This window comes from Ailuropoda melanoleuca, chromosome 9, assembly GCF_002007445.2.
Source record: "Ailuropoda melanoleuca isolate Jingjing chromosome 9, ASM200744v2, whole genome shotgun sequence".
Classification (NCBI taxonomy): Eukaryota; Metazoa; Chordata; class Mammalia; order Carnivora; family Ursidae; genus Ailuropoda; species Ailuropoda melanoleuca.
Window position 1 is genome coordinate 95,952,138 of NC_048226.1, and position 15,210 is coordinate 95,967,347.

Consider the following 15,210-nt stretch of genomic DNA (forward strand, 5'->3'; position numbering starts at 1 on the left):
CTTGGGGGTAGGGGGTGGGGGGAGGCAAAAATAAACCCGTGGCACATAGCATTTGCTATGAGCAAAGGCTCCCCATGAACCGTGCAAGGGGAGTGCCAAGTGCTGGATGATTTCATGACTCCCATGGGGGAAACAGGCTGTACATACACAAGAATACCGAGAACTCATTAAATAGCAACATTCATTCCTTCCTTCTCCCCACCCATCCTTTCTTCTCCCCCTTCCTCCCGTCCAGGCTGAGCAGGGTCCTAGCTCTCACCATTGTGTCCCCGCCCCTGCCCTGGGGCCATCACTCCCAGCCCCATGCCCCAGACTCCCAAGGCTCAACTCGGAGAAACAACCATAGGGCGAGTTCCCCAGTCAGCCCAATGCTCACTCCTAGCCTCACCCCTTACTAGCTGTTGACTTTGGGCAAGTTTAACCTCCTGACCTATGTTCTGATCGGTCAGATGAGAATACACTAGGGTCCACCCACAGGCGCAGCAAGATGCCAGGGGAGAACTGTGCAAGGCTAGGCCGGGCTGGTCCATGCGGGCTTCTGGTCTTTATTACTTGCCATCTCCTGGGTGGACCCTGTTAATTCAGGCCTCCGGTCCTGCCGCCACCACCTTGCCCGGCTCCCGGCTCATTGGAGGGGGCAGCCATGTCTTCCAGGCTGTAACCCACAGCCCTAACTGCTCCTGTAGAGGTTTCCACACGGGCCACTGATGAGTTGTGTTCCCAGCTCACAGCACAGGGTCTGGCCACTGAAGGTAGCCGGTTGGCCTCTGCTGACTCAGCGAGTGAAGGATGCACGCCTGGCCCTGGGTGGGGCCCAGGAACGACAGGGTTCCGCTGTCCTCAACTCCGCTCACATGGGGGGACATGAGATGGCCCTGTCCAGCTGCTGTTTGTCATCTGCCACCGGGGTCTCCTAGGACCCCACCGTGAACAGCAACAAGTAAAGGTCTGCTGTGTTCCTACTACGTGCAGTACAGCGTGCTGGGTGCTTGGACATATGTGATCACGGTAAATCCTTGAACCCAACCAGGCAAATGGGGCCAATAATTTACCCCATTTTACAGAAGATGAAGTGATCCTCCTAAAGGTTGACCAACATCACAACGAATCATAAACGTGGAATCGGACTCAAACCGAAGCCTGCTCCCTGCCCAGGCCCAGGGCCCTCAGGACCTACATTCTGACACTAAGCCACTTCTCCCTCACATCTACGTTGAGCAGCGCCCAAGGACTTCAGACGGCCCAGCAGGCACCCAGGGCACTCATGCTGGTCACAAGCCAGGGCAGGGATCTCTTCATGCGGGAGTTTGCAAATTAGAACGAACAAGATTTTTTAAAGATTTCGGGGTCACTGCTGACGCAAAGACACGGCTCATGCCGGACGTGCATCTCAGAGATAATCGGGTCCAACTTTGGAGGCGATCGGCATGCAGGACTGGCCCGGCCCCACAGGCACCCCGACTCAGCCACGTGGACAGTTGTGCGGGCACTGAGGACCCCTGCTGCGTGTCTGGGCACGTGACCCTCAGCATCCTGAGTCCCCATTAGTTCTGGAAGGGCGGGTCCCTCCCTCCAGGCACACTAGAGCACCGAGCACATTGAGTCTTTTCCTACTGTGCGTTCATGCCCCCTCTCCCCCTCTACACGGGAGAGTCTGGGGGATGCTGAGGTCTGGTTCCCCCATGCCCAGGAATACAAATCATAATTGGTATTTACAGAGTATGGGCCAGGGCCTCCGCTAATGCCTCCAAGGGCTCAGCAAACTTAATCCTCTCCGTAATCTTAACAGGTAGCAATTATCCTCAGACCCATTTCAGAGATGAGTAAACTAAAACTCAGCCAGGCGTGGAAAAATGTCAAGGTCACCCAGATAAGAAGTGACAGATCTGGGCTTGAGCCCAGGTACTCTGCCTCCAATCTGGACGCTCAACCATCCCGACGTAGCCACCCGATGCGTGGACATCATCACCTCTCTGGAGTACCACTCTGCCCTCTACACCCCGAGACTTCACGAACACCGCCTCCCCGTGGTTTACTGAATAAAGCCAACATCCATCTCTCATCCCCGGTTCTTGTAGGTTCTGGCTTCAGGTTGATCTTTCTGCCTTTCCCCTTGGAGCTACCCACCAGCCAAATGGGAGTGTCCAGGGCTCGCTGTCCCTCCCCGCTGCTATTCCACTCCGGGCGTGGCTCCACTACTCTTCTTCCTTCCTTCTGTTACCCTTCCCTGTCCCTCCACCCCAATCCTGCAAGTGCAATACCTATCCAGCTTATAAGGGCCTGATCCCAGGTCTCCCCCACCATGGAGTTTTCCCCAACCCGTCCCAAGTGGGGAATGTCTGTCCTTCTTCTGAACTCCTTTCCTTGCCTAGGGCAAGAAGTCACTTTCTTCCCTGTCTTAGAGTAGCAGCTTCACGCTTCCCCTAGGAGGTGCATTTGGGCCCTGCTGGGGTGTGATGACAGGGCCCAAACAATGAGGGCCAAGTGCATGGGGCTGCACACTCCGCCCACTCCTCACCCAGACCAATGACCACTTCCTGTCTGTACATCTGCTCTTACACGCCTAACACTTCATGTGAAGGGTTCTCAGAGGACACAAATCTCAACCTCAGGGAATCAGATGGTGGGTGATGAGGTCAAGAGACCCAGGGCCGGGCAGGGCAAAGGAGGACTCGCCCTTATGTCCCTCCCAAACTGTGCACAGAGCAGAGGCTCAAAAGGTATGGGATTTGCCACGGCACCTGGACTGCCCCTCCAACAACAGTGTGTCATGAAGGCTTCGGTCAGCTGATGGCTCCTCGCAGGACAGGGTGGGAAGCAGGCGCACACACATCTTGGCTGTAAGAAATCCAGGGCCAGGCCCCAGGAGATAAAAGGTAAGACCATTCACCTCCAACCACAGGCCCCAAAGCAAAACCTAAAGTGCTCTAGCAGGAGGACGGCACCATCGCCTGCTAAGGCTTTGGATCTTGGATGGGGAGGTTCTGGGTGGGGCCCAAACCCAAGGTTTTGATTCGGAAAGGGGACACGTAAACCATCCAAGCTAACGGAGAAACTGGAGTACTCAGGCAGAGAATTTTATTCTACCCACCACATCTCATAGAATGGGAGGTGAATAGTAAAAAGTGCATTTAAAAAAAAAAAAGCAAAAGAATTCTAAGACATAAGCTAAGACCCCACCTGTCATGGGAATGGGGGGGTCATCAACTGTGGTTACCGCACCTGGTAACAAGTGCCCTTGATTGGGGGAGGGGGAACAGAATCTTGTAGATAAAGCCAGGACCCCCTCCCCTCCTTCCCCCAAGAGGTGATTCAAAACCATAAGGGCACTTTCTCTGTGCTGGCTGGCTCCCTTTCATCAGGCTGCAAAGCGGTCCCAGAGGAAGGTTCGGCACTGGACGGGGTCAAGGAGTTGGGGGTGTGATTTGGGGCAGATGCTGATGGGGACTGGGTCCCTGTATGAATCTTGAAGCAAAGGGGCGATGCGATGTGGGCCATGTGGAAGGTGGATGCAAAAGTCTTTCCGGAAGCAGAGGATACAGAGTAAGGGGGGTGTATGCGATTGTGCTGGAGGTGGGGGTCCTGTATTGCTGGTGATGCCAATCGCCTTGCCTACCCAAGGTAGAGCGAGGAGCCCCATGTGGCCGCCTGGGCAGGAACGGCAGCGGAGAGAGCCACGGAGAGCGCCCTTCTGCAGAGAGCCTGGCGGGCCTGCCCCGTGGCACCCATCAGATGTGGCATGTCCTCTAGAGCTCCTGGGCCTGCGGCCCCACAGCCTGCTCCTCCATGGGCTGCATGGCCTCTTGCACGTAGACGATGAACTCCGAGGCCTCCCCGCCCTGAGTGTAGACAGTCACCGTCTCGATGCCCTCCACGTCGTCAGAGGACACCACCAGGTGGTGCTGCTCGGCCAGCTCCACAGAGGCCTGCTGGAGGGTCTCCTGGATCATGACTGTGTGGTTGGAGCTGGGCTCCTCGTCCGTTACCTGTGTGAGGGCAAGAGAAAGGTCACACAGGTCCTGCTTCTGGGTCCGGCCGTAACAACAGAATCACAACTACTGCTTATGGAGCCTCTAGTATGTTCCAGGAGCTTGTCCCTACTGCACACAACGCTCTATGTTTGCTCTCATCCCTGGTTTACGGATGGAGAAGGCGAAGCTCAGTGCTGCAAAGAAACACGGCCACGGGACCCAGTGGTGGCAAGTGGCAACGCCCAAGTCGAAACCCAAAGTCCAAGCTCTTCTCTTGACACAAAGCTGCCTCCCAGAGAGGTGTGGGGGTTGCCGGGGTTGCCAAGGGTAAGAGGGTTGGAAGGTAGCGTACAAGTTATTTACTGCACCCACGTTGAAGGTTAGGTGGGCTGGCTCCTGGAAATTCAGAGCTGGTCCATTTGGCGGTGAAAAAGGGGCTGGGTTTATCCTGGGTTTTCTGTCTTTCAACACACTGTGGGGGCTCCACTCCCTGTACGAAGATCAGTCTCACATTGGGAAAGAGTAGATGTCCCTGCAAGAATGATTTCCCCCAATGCCTTAGCCATGGCAGGAGGTGGCCTGCTGGGGGGACCTGCCGTGGGGCTGGGTGGGATGGTCTGGGCGGGGGCAGCTGTCGGTGGAGGGGACCTGAATTCTACAGCCAGGTCCTTCTCTCCAGCTCCAAGCAGGCAGATTCCAGAAAAAGCCAATTCCCGCCAGTGCTGATATCCCGCACCCCTGACCCTGTGGGCTCTGGCCTGTTTTAAATAACAACTGTCTTTGATCTTCAGAAGAAAAATAATCGAAAGAACATGGGGAAGACTCAGGGAGAGCTGAGAGCCTAGAGCTGCAAAAATAACGTAAGGGTTAGAATACAAGTCCCGGAGGGGGGTCTGGGATGGTTTCGGGAGGGAACAAGAAAGAGTCCTCAGATGTGTGCAGGGATGTCAGAGAGGAGCCGAATGGCCAGGTAGGAGGAACACGTCTTCGTCCTGCATGGAGCAGGGCTCGAACCGCAGCTCACCATTGTCTGCTGGGAGGCCAGACACCTACCCTGCCACCCTCAATTTTCCCCAAGGGTAAAACAGGGATGAATGGGCACTCCAGAAGACGGCTGGGAAGGTAAAAGAGACCCTATAAGCAAAGTGGGTGCTTAATAATGCCGCTGCCTTTTCAGTGCCTGTAGTATTCACTTAACAATATTTTCTTAACACCCGCAAGCTGCAAGGTGCCACAGCACATCCGTCACTTATTAATCCAGCCACTACACCAAGTCTTTGTCATCATGAAATGTCCCAGAAGACTAAGCTCCACGCAGGCAGGGGCTGCAGTGTCCTGGCACCACTCTTTCCCAGAGCCAGGCCAGACGCACACACAAGCACTCAGTATTTGCAGAGTGATGATCAGCCAGGGACCGGGAGCTGTGACGGGCGCTGGGGAAGTGGTCCAGTGGAAAAGCCCCATCCAGTGGGGGAAGACACAGGAGCAGAGCTGCTGTGTTCCCATCGAGGGCCAGGGAGCCAGGCAAGGCCTCCGGAGGAGAAGTGGGGACGGGTTCCAGGCAGAGGGGACAGAAGGAGCAACAGCTCCCAGGAAAGCCAGCAAAGGTGGGGGTGCTCAGGTGGCCTCTGTGAGCGCCCCCTGCTGACGCTGACTCCTCTCCCAGCTGGTGTCTGGCAGGGGAAGGCCTCCTCCTCCCCGCAGCCCACCCATCTGTAACAGCCGTGACTCCAAGCTCTCCCGGGGGTGGTCCAACTGGCCCCCAGGAGCCTCCATCTGGCCCTGTGACTGTACCATTCCCTGCGAGCAGGAGGGCTGTGTCAAAAGGGGTATTATATTTAATTGAGACAGAAAAATGGAAAGGCACCTCTGGGGTGGGCACCATGCAAAACTATGGATTGGAAGGCACTTCTAATTTGGACTGAAAGAACTCACCAGAAACCAGAGAACTATCCTGAGTGGAAACTATTAACACACTTAGCCTGATTTGTTTCTCCAGAGTGAATCAGGACCTTTTTTCTTTTCTTCTTTTAGTGTTTGTTTCCATTTCATTTAAATGGGAAATGTACTGTGAACCAAGACTTTGGAAGTAAATATTGATTTATTTCACACTGAAAGAGGGTGCCTGCCTGAAGGCTGGGGAAGAGGGGGGGAATACACAACATATGCGTCTCTCCTCTTAAGTGTCAGGAAATTCTACACAAAGGAAAAGGTGCGGGGCCGGGGCGACTTGTGTTGAGGTCCCCAGGACCTCCCATGTGCGAAGCCAGCCTGCTGCACTTCAGAGAACAGACGATGTGAGCTCTGAGACACACGCGCTCCTGGACATGTGCCATGTTTGGGGGACGGTGACTGCTGTCAGAGCTGAAGCCTGAGATAAGGACGCAGTCACAACGGAAATTCCCACTGGCTAAAATTCCTGTTCCTCTGAACAATGCTAACACCACGCAGGCCCTGTACTGACAAGGGCCAAAAGCAGTGCCACGGACGAGGGGACCCTGCCCTGGCTCCGGCCTTCGGTGAGCGGGGGCTGCAGCCTCTTGTTTCCGTGACAGCCGAGTTCTCTAACACCAGCTCCAGGGGTTGAGGGGGTCCCGAGGTGACCCAGAGGGCTGCTGCCCACAGATGTGGGGAGGAAGACAGGCAGAAACCAAGATGAGGCTGCTGGGCTTAAATAAGGGCAAACCGCGTGCTTACTCTGCCATATCAGAGCCCAGGGGCTGCTGCGAGGACGGTGGTGGTGTCTGCATGTGGCAAGAGGTTTCACAGACAGAGAGCAGACAGAGAGCAAAGAGCAGGCATGTGCCCATGGCCCTGCCAAGGCTGCCGGCCACATCCCTACCACCACGCCCACTGGGCAGAGTGCTATCTTTCCCCTTCCAGAAGGCTCTATGCCATCTCCCACTGTGGACCCAGCCTCGGCTTTACTCACGGAGACTCCCTCTCCCGGCTTCCACAACCCTCCCCTGGGCTCTGTTCTGAGCCCTCTCACAGATTCCAAGCTCCCGGTCTTTGACCTCTGCTCTGGACCCTTCTCTGCATCGACGCTCTGCTCCTGGCTGGGCCAGAGGTATCAAGCTGCAGGCCACAGGGCCATCTGCTTCTGGGGGGCTCCCTGGGGGCGTCTGTCCAATGTGCCAAAGTCACAGTAGGGAGGGCTGGGAAGGAGCGGCAGGCAGCATTCATGGTCAGGTCCTGAAGAGCCCTGGTCACCCACTGAGGGGCTGAGGCTTCGTTTTACAAAGGAAAACATGGACGGTTTTCAAAGAAGGGCCTGTGTTGCCCAGTCCATGGCAGCCCGCCAAAGGAAACTTGCCTAACATGAGAGGTTAAAACTCACGAGTGTCCCGCTTCTCTCACTGCCCCTTTAAATACTTATGTTTACTTGTCCGCATCACCTTCTCCAAGTACAAAGTCTGTTCAAAGATAGTCCTTTTTCCTGTTTTTCTTCCCCCAGTTCTCAGCCCCAGGGTTTTGTGCAAGACGATCACCATTCAATCCATCCACCGCTCATTAGGAGAGCACAGTGAACCTCAGGGCTTCATTCACCAGGAAGAGTGATGGAGACAAAGGTAAATGTGCCTTTGGCAGAAGTCCCGCAAAGAGCATCCTTCTCGGTGGGCATGGGCGTAACGGGCCGTGTGCCGCTGTTCAGTCACCTCTCTGAGCCCTCAAAACAGAACCAGCAACGGCCAGGGCCCCCAAAGCCTGGCAGTCGCCTGCTGTGGAGCAATGTTAGGTTTTCGCGAGCTCTCATGAGCCAGTGGCCCTGCCTGGCTAGAAGACGCTGCCCTCCGGCTGGTCCAGGAAAAGAATGCTGCAGAAGGAGGACTGACGGGGGTGGGGTGCCGTATGCTCCACAGAAGGGGTCTGGGAGGCTCTGCAGAGGGAGCCCCTCCCCCTTCCCCACCCTCACACACTCCATGTTTCATGTTCCTGCAAACTGTGGACCTTCCCCATCCCATGCAGCCCGGTGTCCCCCCAGCCCCTCACCATTTACTGAACCCATGCTGGCCATGTACACGCAGCGTCTCACACCGGGCATTTCTGAATGAAACCTTCAGCGGGCCAGGGACTCATCCAGGGTCAAACAGCTGGAAAGTAGCAAGAGCTAGACCTTGGTCTCGGCGACCCCTCATCCAGAGACCTTCCTCAGCTGGTGTGGTCTGACAGCGACAGATGGGATTACATGTCGCAGATCAACTGGGTTAAATCATTACTTCACACAGTCCAATCACTTTCCAGCTGCCTGTAGAGCTCTCAACCATTTCCTCCATTCAAAGTGATCTCTCTGGTAGCTTAAACTATTAGCTCAGGCTTAGAATTGCTCCCGCAGTAGAAATAATACGGCTTCACAATGCCATTATCCCCTGAGATGGGTACTCCACTTTCCCCAAATGCTGTATCTAATATATCTTCCAGCTAAATTATTAGCAGCATAGATAGCTTAATAGAAAACCTTAACCCAGGGGACTGTACAAATTATTCACTAGATCAGGCTCTGAGTTCTGCAAGCTCTGACTACCTCAAGTGTTCTTCTAGAACTTAGACCAGATGGCTGTCAGACCCAGGCGCTCTGCTGGGCTCTATTCCTGCTGAGGAGTGTCTGCCTGCCGAGGCCCAGGCCCTTCTGTGGCTGCCAGCCCCCTCCCCGTCCACTCGCAGACAAACACTGACGGACACTGGGCAGGCCGTTGCCTCACTGTCTTGCTTTCTCCCTCCTCCCCGGCCTGCCCTACTTGCTCCCCTTCCTCTCTGGGCACCGTCTCCACTTTTCTTTGTAAAAACCATTCCGAGCAGGTTAACCTTTCTCTTTCCCAACATTCAAGAAACTCCCTAGGAGTGTCCCTCGCTGGAGGAGCCCTCCTTGAGGAAAAGGGATTCCCTGTGGCCGCATGTGCTGTGTGGTGTCCCGGCAGAGCCCTCACACGACTCTGTACCACAGTCTGGCCTGCGCAGGTCTCCCTGATACACCCACAGCTTCTGGATAGCAAGGACGGCTCCTCCGTCCCAGCCTGGCGCCACAGTCCCGGTGGGCACACAGGGGCACTGCTGGTACCTCCACAGCTACCCGTGGGTAGAACCTGGAAGCCACGATAGAGGGAACAGCCTAGAACCTCTGCCTCCAGGCCAGGCCACTGCTGGCCCTTGTTTCTGTCTGACAGGAGCCCACCCAGACCACAGGGGGGCTGGCAAAAGGCAAACTGTCCACAGAGGGACCCCTTTTGGTTCCAAAAGTCCCGACGATCCATCCCCTTATTTTACAGGAGAGGAGCGGGCTCAGAGAGGAAATACACTGCCCAGGACACACTCTTGGAACCAGAGCCCGGGTCTTCCAACTTTTGGTCCGAACTCTCCACCCTGCCCCAGGAGGCCTCACACCAGGCCACAAAGTGGGTTTGGCTGCTGGAAGAACACAGTCAAAACACCTCACCTGGTGTCGGGCCCGTGGGGGACCCTGACGGATTCTCCGGCACACATGGAACCACACGGAGGACACACCTGAGGACAGCTCTAAGTCTTTGTTGCTGCCAAGAGCTGTCCAAGACATCTGCAGTGCAACGAGAGGAGGAAGGAGGCAGGTGCCGTGTGAAGCACTTTCCTTGTGCTGTCGTATCCAGGCTTCCCAACTGCCTGCAGGATGCAGTGGCTGGCTCCAGGGCGCGTGGGCTCAAGGGAGGGGGAGGGGAAGGGCACCCCCTCCGGGCTCTGCACTCAGGCTCTGCCCGCTCCCACACCCAGGCTCTCAGACGCCAGGCCCGGAGCTACCTCAGTCCAGGCTACACGGCCGGCCCCCCAGGCTGTCGCGCCTTCGATGGGTGGCCAGGTGACCCGGGTCCTCACCCAGAGCACGAGGCTCCGCCAGAGAGGAGCCTGCCATGGCAGCACCACCCCCTTCTGCCTGGTTCTCGGGCTGGCCCCCCGCATTCAAGCCCGGCACCACCTGTTTCCACGGCTTGGCTCCCTCTTTAAAAAGCACACACCGAGGGGCTCCTTGGTCCCTGCGTCCGCGTGCCTCAGACACACGCTCACAAGAAGGGCCCTGAGGGCAGAGACAGGAAGGACAGCTTTCCGTCCCGACACTTGTCCTCAGGAACCCCGACGCTGGCCAGGAGAAGTACACAGAGGGGCTGTCTCGCTGAACAAGATGACACCTGGGAAAGCGGTATCCCATGGGGAAGCCAGCCTCGGGACACTTCACTCTGTGCACAGCCCCCCACACACGGACTTGAGCCCCGACGCACATCCCCCTGTGCTGTACCGCACCAGCCACCATCCCCCCAGACATCAGAACAGCCAGAGACATTCAAGGACATAGTGACGCGACAAACAAAGACAATTCCAGGAAGAGACAGCTGGGTCTCACGGCTGAACCCCACAGAGTGGCGGTGAGCAAAGAGGAGTGGCAGTGGCTGGCCAAGTACTTAACACACAAGTTCTCACAAGGCCGGCGGATGACAATGAATGACTCGAGCGCAACACGCCTCCCACCCAGAGCTTTCCACACAGCGCAGAGAACCCCCTGGTGCTTGAGTCGGCCACAGGCTCGTGACAGGGGGCTCCAGTCCACCCGGGGGCTCGATCACCCCCCAGACCCCTGCAATTTCGGCACTGCCGGGCACCAGCACTTCCAGGCAACTGCTGGGCTCCGCTGAACCTAGAGCATCATTTAAACTGGGCTCCCAGCTCACAAATACACAACGAGTAACAAGAGATAGATGTAAAACCTCTCTTAGCCCAAAGTGAAAAGAAGCCGGAATGACACCTACAGGGATGGCCTTGCTTTATGTCTTGAGGACCCTCTGAAATGAAAATGGCACCAAAGCACCTCCACGAGGATGTTGCTCCCAGGCCAGCGCCGTCCCGCCAGCCTGCTGCCCTCCACGGGTGCGGGGAAGACCAGGAGCGCCTTCGCGTGGGGGACTCTGCTCGCGGGGTCTCCGGGGGGGAAGAAGGAACACGCCCATCCCCTCTGGCACTGCAGGGAAGATCGCCTGGCTTCAGGCATCCTTCACACCTCCCAGCCATCTTCAAATATGCTGAACCACGTTCCTCTTTATTAGACCGAGGCTGGGGAGCAGCCCTCTCTCAGATGTCACTAATGCCCGTGAAAGGGAGGGCACCCGGGGCTCCGGGCAGACGGGCAGAGAAGCCCCACCTGCTTCTCCTGCTGGCACCGTCGTGGTTCTCAGGACCTGCCGAGCGCCGGCCGCATCGCTGGCCAGTGGTGGTACGGGGCAGGCAGATGGGCCACACAGATGCCATCGGGAGGACAGAGCCACTGCCCAGAGCATCGACTCACAGAATGTCACGAGCGCCTGTGATGGGCAGGGCTCCATGAGGCCAGGCGTGGGAGATGCGAAGAATCTAAAACAATCGCTGAACTCCCATAAGGAGGCAAAACGGAGGTGTGCCATGTGTGTATGTGAGGGTGTGTGCACGTGTATACATGTGTGCGTACATGTGTAGACAGGAAGGGTGTGTGTATATATACATATGTGAGTGTGGGCGTATGTGTACGCATGTGTAAGGGTGAGGGGTGTGTACATATACACTTGTGCACGTATGTGTGCCCGTGTGTCTACAGGCAGGGTGTGTACCTGTATACATACATGAGTGTGAACGTGTGTGTGGGTGTGCATACATCTGGGCATGTACCTGTGTGTGTGTGTGTGTGTACAGGCAGAGACGTGTGTGCATGTGCGTGTGTGCATGTGTCTACGAGCATGGGTTTGGGTGTGGAATGGCCATGTACATGTCCCTAAACTTGTGTCATGCTCCTTCTCTATCCTTCCAGACACTTCCTGCCACACTTTCACAGTCTGCATCTTATTCCTTCCTTGTATATCTGTCACTTCTCAGCGCGACCTTAGCAGGGCCCTTCACGGTTTCCTTACCACATTTCATTCTCATGCAGGGTTGTGAGGAAGGCAGGGACAGCAGCCCTATCTGTCTTGAGAAGTGGTTCCCTGAGTGTATGAGACCCCAGACCTAGTAACAGGTGATTCTGGGGTATGAAGCCAGGTAAGACCCTCCAAGGCCTACAGTCTTTCTAACTATCTCTGTCTACTATTCGGTGGCTTCTTGTGACCCTCAGGACGAAGCCCAGCTCCCCAGGCGGAGAGACAAGGACCTTCCCACCCTGGCCCCTGCCTCTCCCCCTCGCCCCCGCCGTGCCCATCTTTGGTTCCTGACCACGTACGTGTTCTCTCCTGCCCCTGAACTTCTGCCCTTGGTGCTTCACTTGTCTGAAGATCCACCACCTTTCCCTTGAGAATCAGATGTGTGTCCTGTCTTCCAGGGATCCCCCAGGTGCCCTGAGTTTCCAGCCCAGAGCTGACCCCCAACACATGGAGCCTGGCCACACCTGGCAGACAGTAAACAGTGAATCCTTGCTTCTTGGATGAATCCCTGAAAAAAATGAGTACAGAGTAAAAGTCTAAGAAAGGTGCCGCCCTTGTTGAAAAACCACCAAATACAGCAGAGCTGAGATGGTGCCAGTCCCAGGGAGGAGTCACCGCCGGGGACATGGGTGAGGCCCCTTAGAGCCGGGGTCTCCAAGTGCACGAGGTCGCCAAGGGTGGTCACCACAACCTCTGTGCACTAGGCTGCATTGCATGACACTGAAGGGGCTCAGTTCAGAGCCCGGGCCTGGGCCCCTGCCTTGTGTGGGTCTGCGGCCCGGTGGAGGCGGCGGACAGGGTGCTTATCCTGGACCCCGGGGGTGGGCTAGCTTCCTGAAGGAGGCGGCCATGGTCCTGAACACTGTGGGAGGCCCAGCGTGCCGGCACCTTCCCTGGTCCCTTCCACTGCAGGAATTCTGAGACTTCGTGGTGTGCTGAGAAGAGAGGGCTGCACATAAAAATCCAAATAGAACCAACACCGAGGATGACAGAGAACACTGCAGTCGATTCTTTTAGGTGAAACATTCCTCTGTGCGTGTTTAAGCTCTGAGGAAGAAGTCTCATTTTTCCCAGTAATTGGGGTTTCACTCACTGCTGAAATTATCACCGAGCAAGAGCTTCCTGTAGCATTCCCAGAAGTGGGGCGGGCACCCCCACCTCACAGGGTGAGCAGGCAAGCATGTGTACCCTGGGTGAGGTGTGGTGGTGTCTGTGTCAGAAACCAAGGGACGACGGTAAATACTGTCCCAGATTCACAGAAGGAAGAACAGGTGTAAATGGATGTGGTTTGTAAGAAAGCATCGTAAATTCCCAACTCTAGAAATATGTATGTAGCTACAGGACCAAAAGAAGGGTATTATGAGCAAGAAACTTGTGGCAACATTAAAAGATATTCACAGGCAGGGAGAAACCATTCCATGCATCAGTGAAGATTTAAAGCCTTTCAAAAAGGACAAAATGCACAGCAAGGGAGGAAGGCCGTGATTCATCCTTCCTGGGGAGACAGCATAATACCTCCCCTCCGTCCTATTTTTCTCTTGGTCGTAAGTAGACAGTAGATACTCTTTCTTTTCTGAAAATACTGATCCTATAAACAGTCCAAAGCCCAGGTTGTCAAGACAGCTCGCTGCAGGCAGTCACTGCTATCCCCGAGTATGTCCTGGCTCCCAGAGGCGCTGCGGGGTCTGGGGGGCCCACCCGTGGCAGCCCTGTTCTGAGGCCCCAGGGCACGGGGAGTCCTCCTGCACAGAGCGCCCTTGTCATGGGGTCCCGAGGGCCAGCCTGCGGGGAAGAGAAGGGCCAACTCCCTTCGCTGTGACAGCAGCACCTGGAAACGTTGGAAAGACGCCCCTACTGGCCCCGTGTCTATCACAGGACGAGGATAAGGTCTGTGTGTTGGCCAAACGAACTCACCCCGCAGACGGGTTTAGAGACATGTCAGGGCAGCAAAAATGGCTAAGACATCTGATCTGTCTTGAATTTCTCAAGGGTCTAAGCACAGTTTAGTGTGGTCTCAACAATCAACTGAGGCAAAAAGAATCCCTCTCTTGGAAACTATAGTAAAATGGGGTGGACACCGTGGTCAAAACACATGGGAGAAGCAAGGGACAACAGGACTGGTGCCTGGGCAGGGCAGGTGGTCACTGTGGCACTCACAACTGCCAGAAGGTGCCATCCCCTCCAGGGGCCGGTATCCGATGTCCTGACCCCCACCCCACAGCCCCTCCATGTCCCCTTCCAGCCCGTGCCCACACAGCACCCGGCTTACAGCCAGCGCTCAACACACATCTGAGCTGAATTATTCAGGAGATATTGTAAAGCTGAACTCAAACAGAACCAGAGCATTCCCCGTGACAGGGAAGGAGGAAGGCAGCAGCTTCTGCCTGCCTAGGAATATCTTCTGATATTTAGACAAGTTGATTGTGCATAATGCTTCACTTTCTTGACCTTTGCGCACACATATACTGAACTTTTATTTAGTGGCAGGCGCTGACAGGGATGCCATGCCTCCCTGCCAGGCACCTCACACGGGGGGACGTGCTGCTTACAAGCCTCACTCCTGCCTGGGAGCCCATCCACAGACGGCAACTCTCGGGGTCATTCTTCTCACCGAAATCCCTCTGCTGCACTTAGAGAACACTTCCCTCAGCATGTCGCTCAGAAGAGAGAGAAGCCGTCCACCCTCCCTGATTTTTCTCACAATCACCCCAGGCAACCACCCTCGCAGGCCCTGGTCTTTCTCAATGTTGACCTAACAGGCTTGATGAAGATCTGGTGACGTGACGGGCCCCCGCCTTGCTCTGCCACCCCGAGGACCCCTCTCTGTGCTGGAAAGCACTTGGCTTCTTTCCTCAGTGGATGCACTCCCCCAATCCCATAATCTGTGGCCTCTAGCGGATTCCCTGGCCTCTCATATAGTGACCTGCAGCCTCCCCAAGGCCGAGTAGACAAGGAAAGTGAGCCAGCAGCAGCCCGTGTGCCCCTCCCGGGAACCCCACAGAGCCACAGCCCCCAGCAAGGAAGACGGATTCCCAGGGCTGCAGCGTTTCCACGTTCTCTTGACCACAACACAACATAAACCATTCCAATCAATCGTCAAACTTATCCAGGTATGTTCAGTATTAGCAGAGGGCATCCAAGAACAAAAACAGGGACTGTGGATCCGTCACCCTCTGAGCACCAACGAGCTCTGATATCCACATGCCCCTTCCTTTACTGTTTGTACTTGTCTCTCTAAGTATAAATACCTGCCAACCTTGCCTCTCCCTGGAGCGTCCTCCTCTCTCTGCCTGCTCTCACATCTGTGCCCCTTCTGGCTCATATCCCCTCTCCCA

The 15,210-nt window shown here is 55.8% G+C and overlaps 1 protein-coding gene across 4 annotated transcripts in view; it reads right to left on the reverse strand.

Moving 5' to 3' along the window:
• Positions 1-15,210, reverse strand: part of ZFAT (zinc finger and AT-hook domain containing) — a 291,267-nt gene that overhangs the window by 110,929 nt on the left and 165,128 nt on the right. For 2 of the 4 annotated variants that reach the window (XM_034668648.1, XM_034668645.1), the window contains one exon: positions 3,062-3,986. The exons of 1 other annotated variant lie outside the window; for it this stretch is intronic. In XM_034668648.1, coding sequence (XP_034524539.1) covers positions 3,747-3,986 — 240 coding nt within the window. In that variant the 3' untranslated portion in view covers positions 3,062-3,746. Of the gene's footprint in view, positions 1-3,061; positions 3,987-15,210 lie in introns of those variants that run through there. One more of the 4 variants, XR_004627936.1, reaches the window with a different exon arrangement.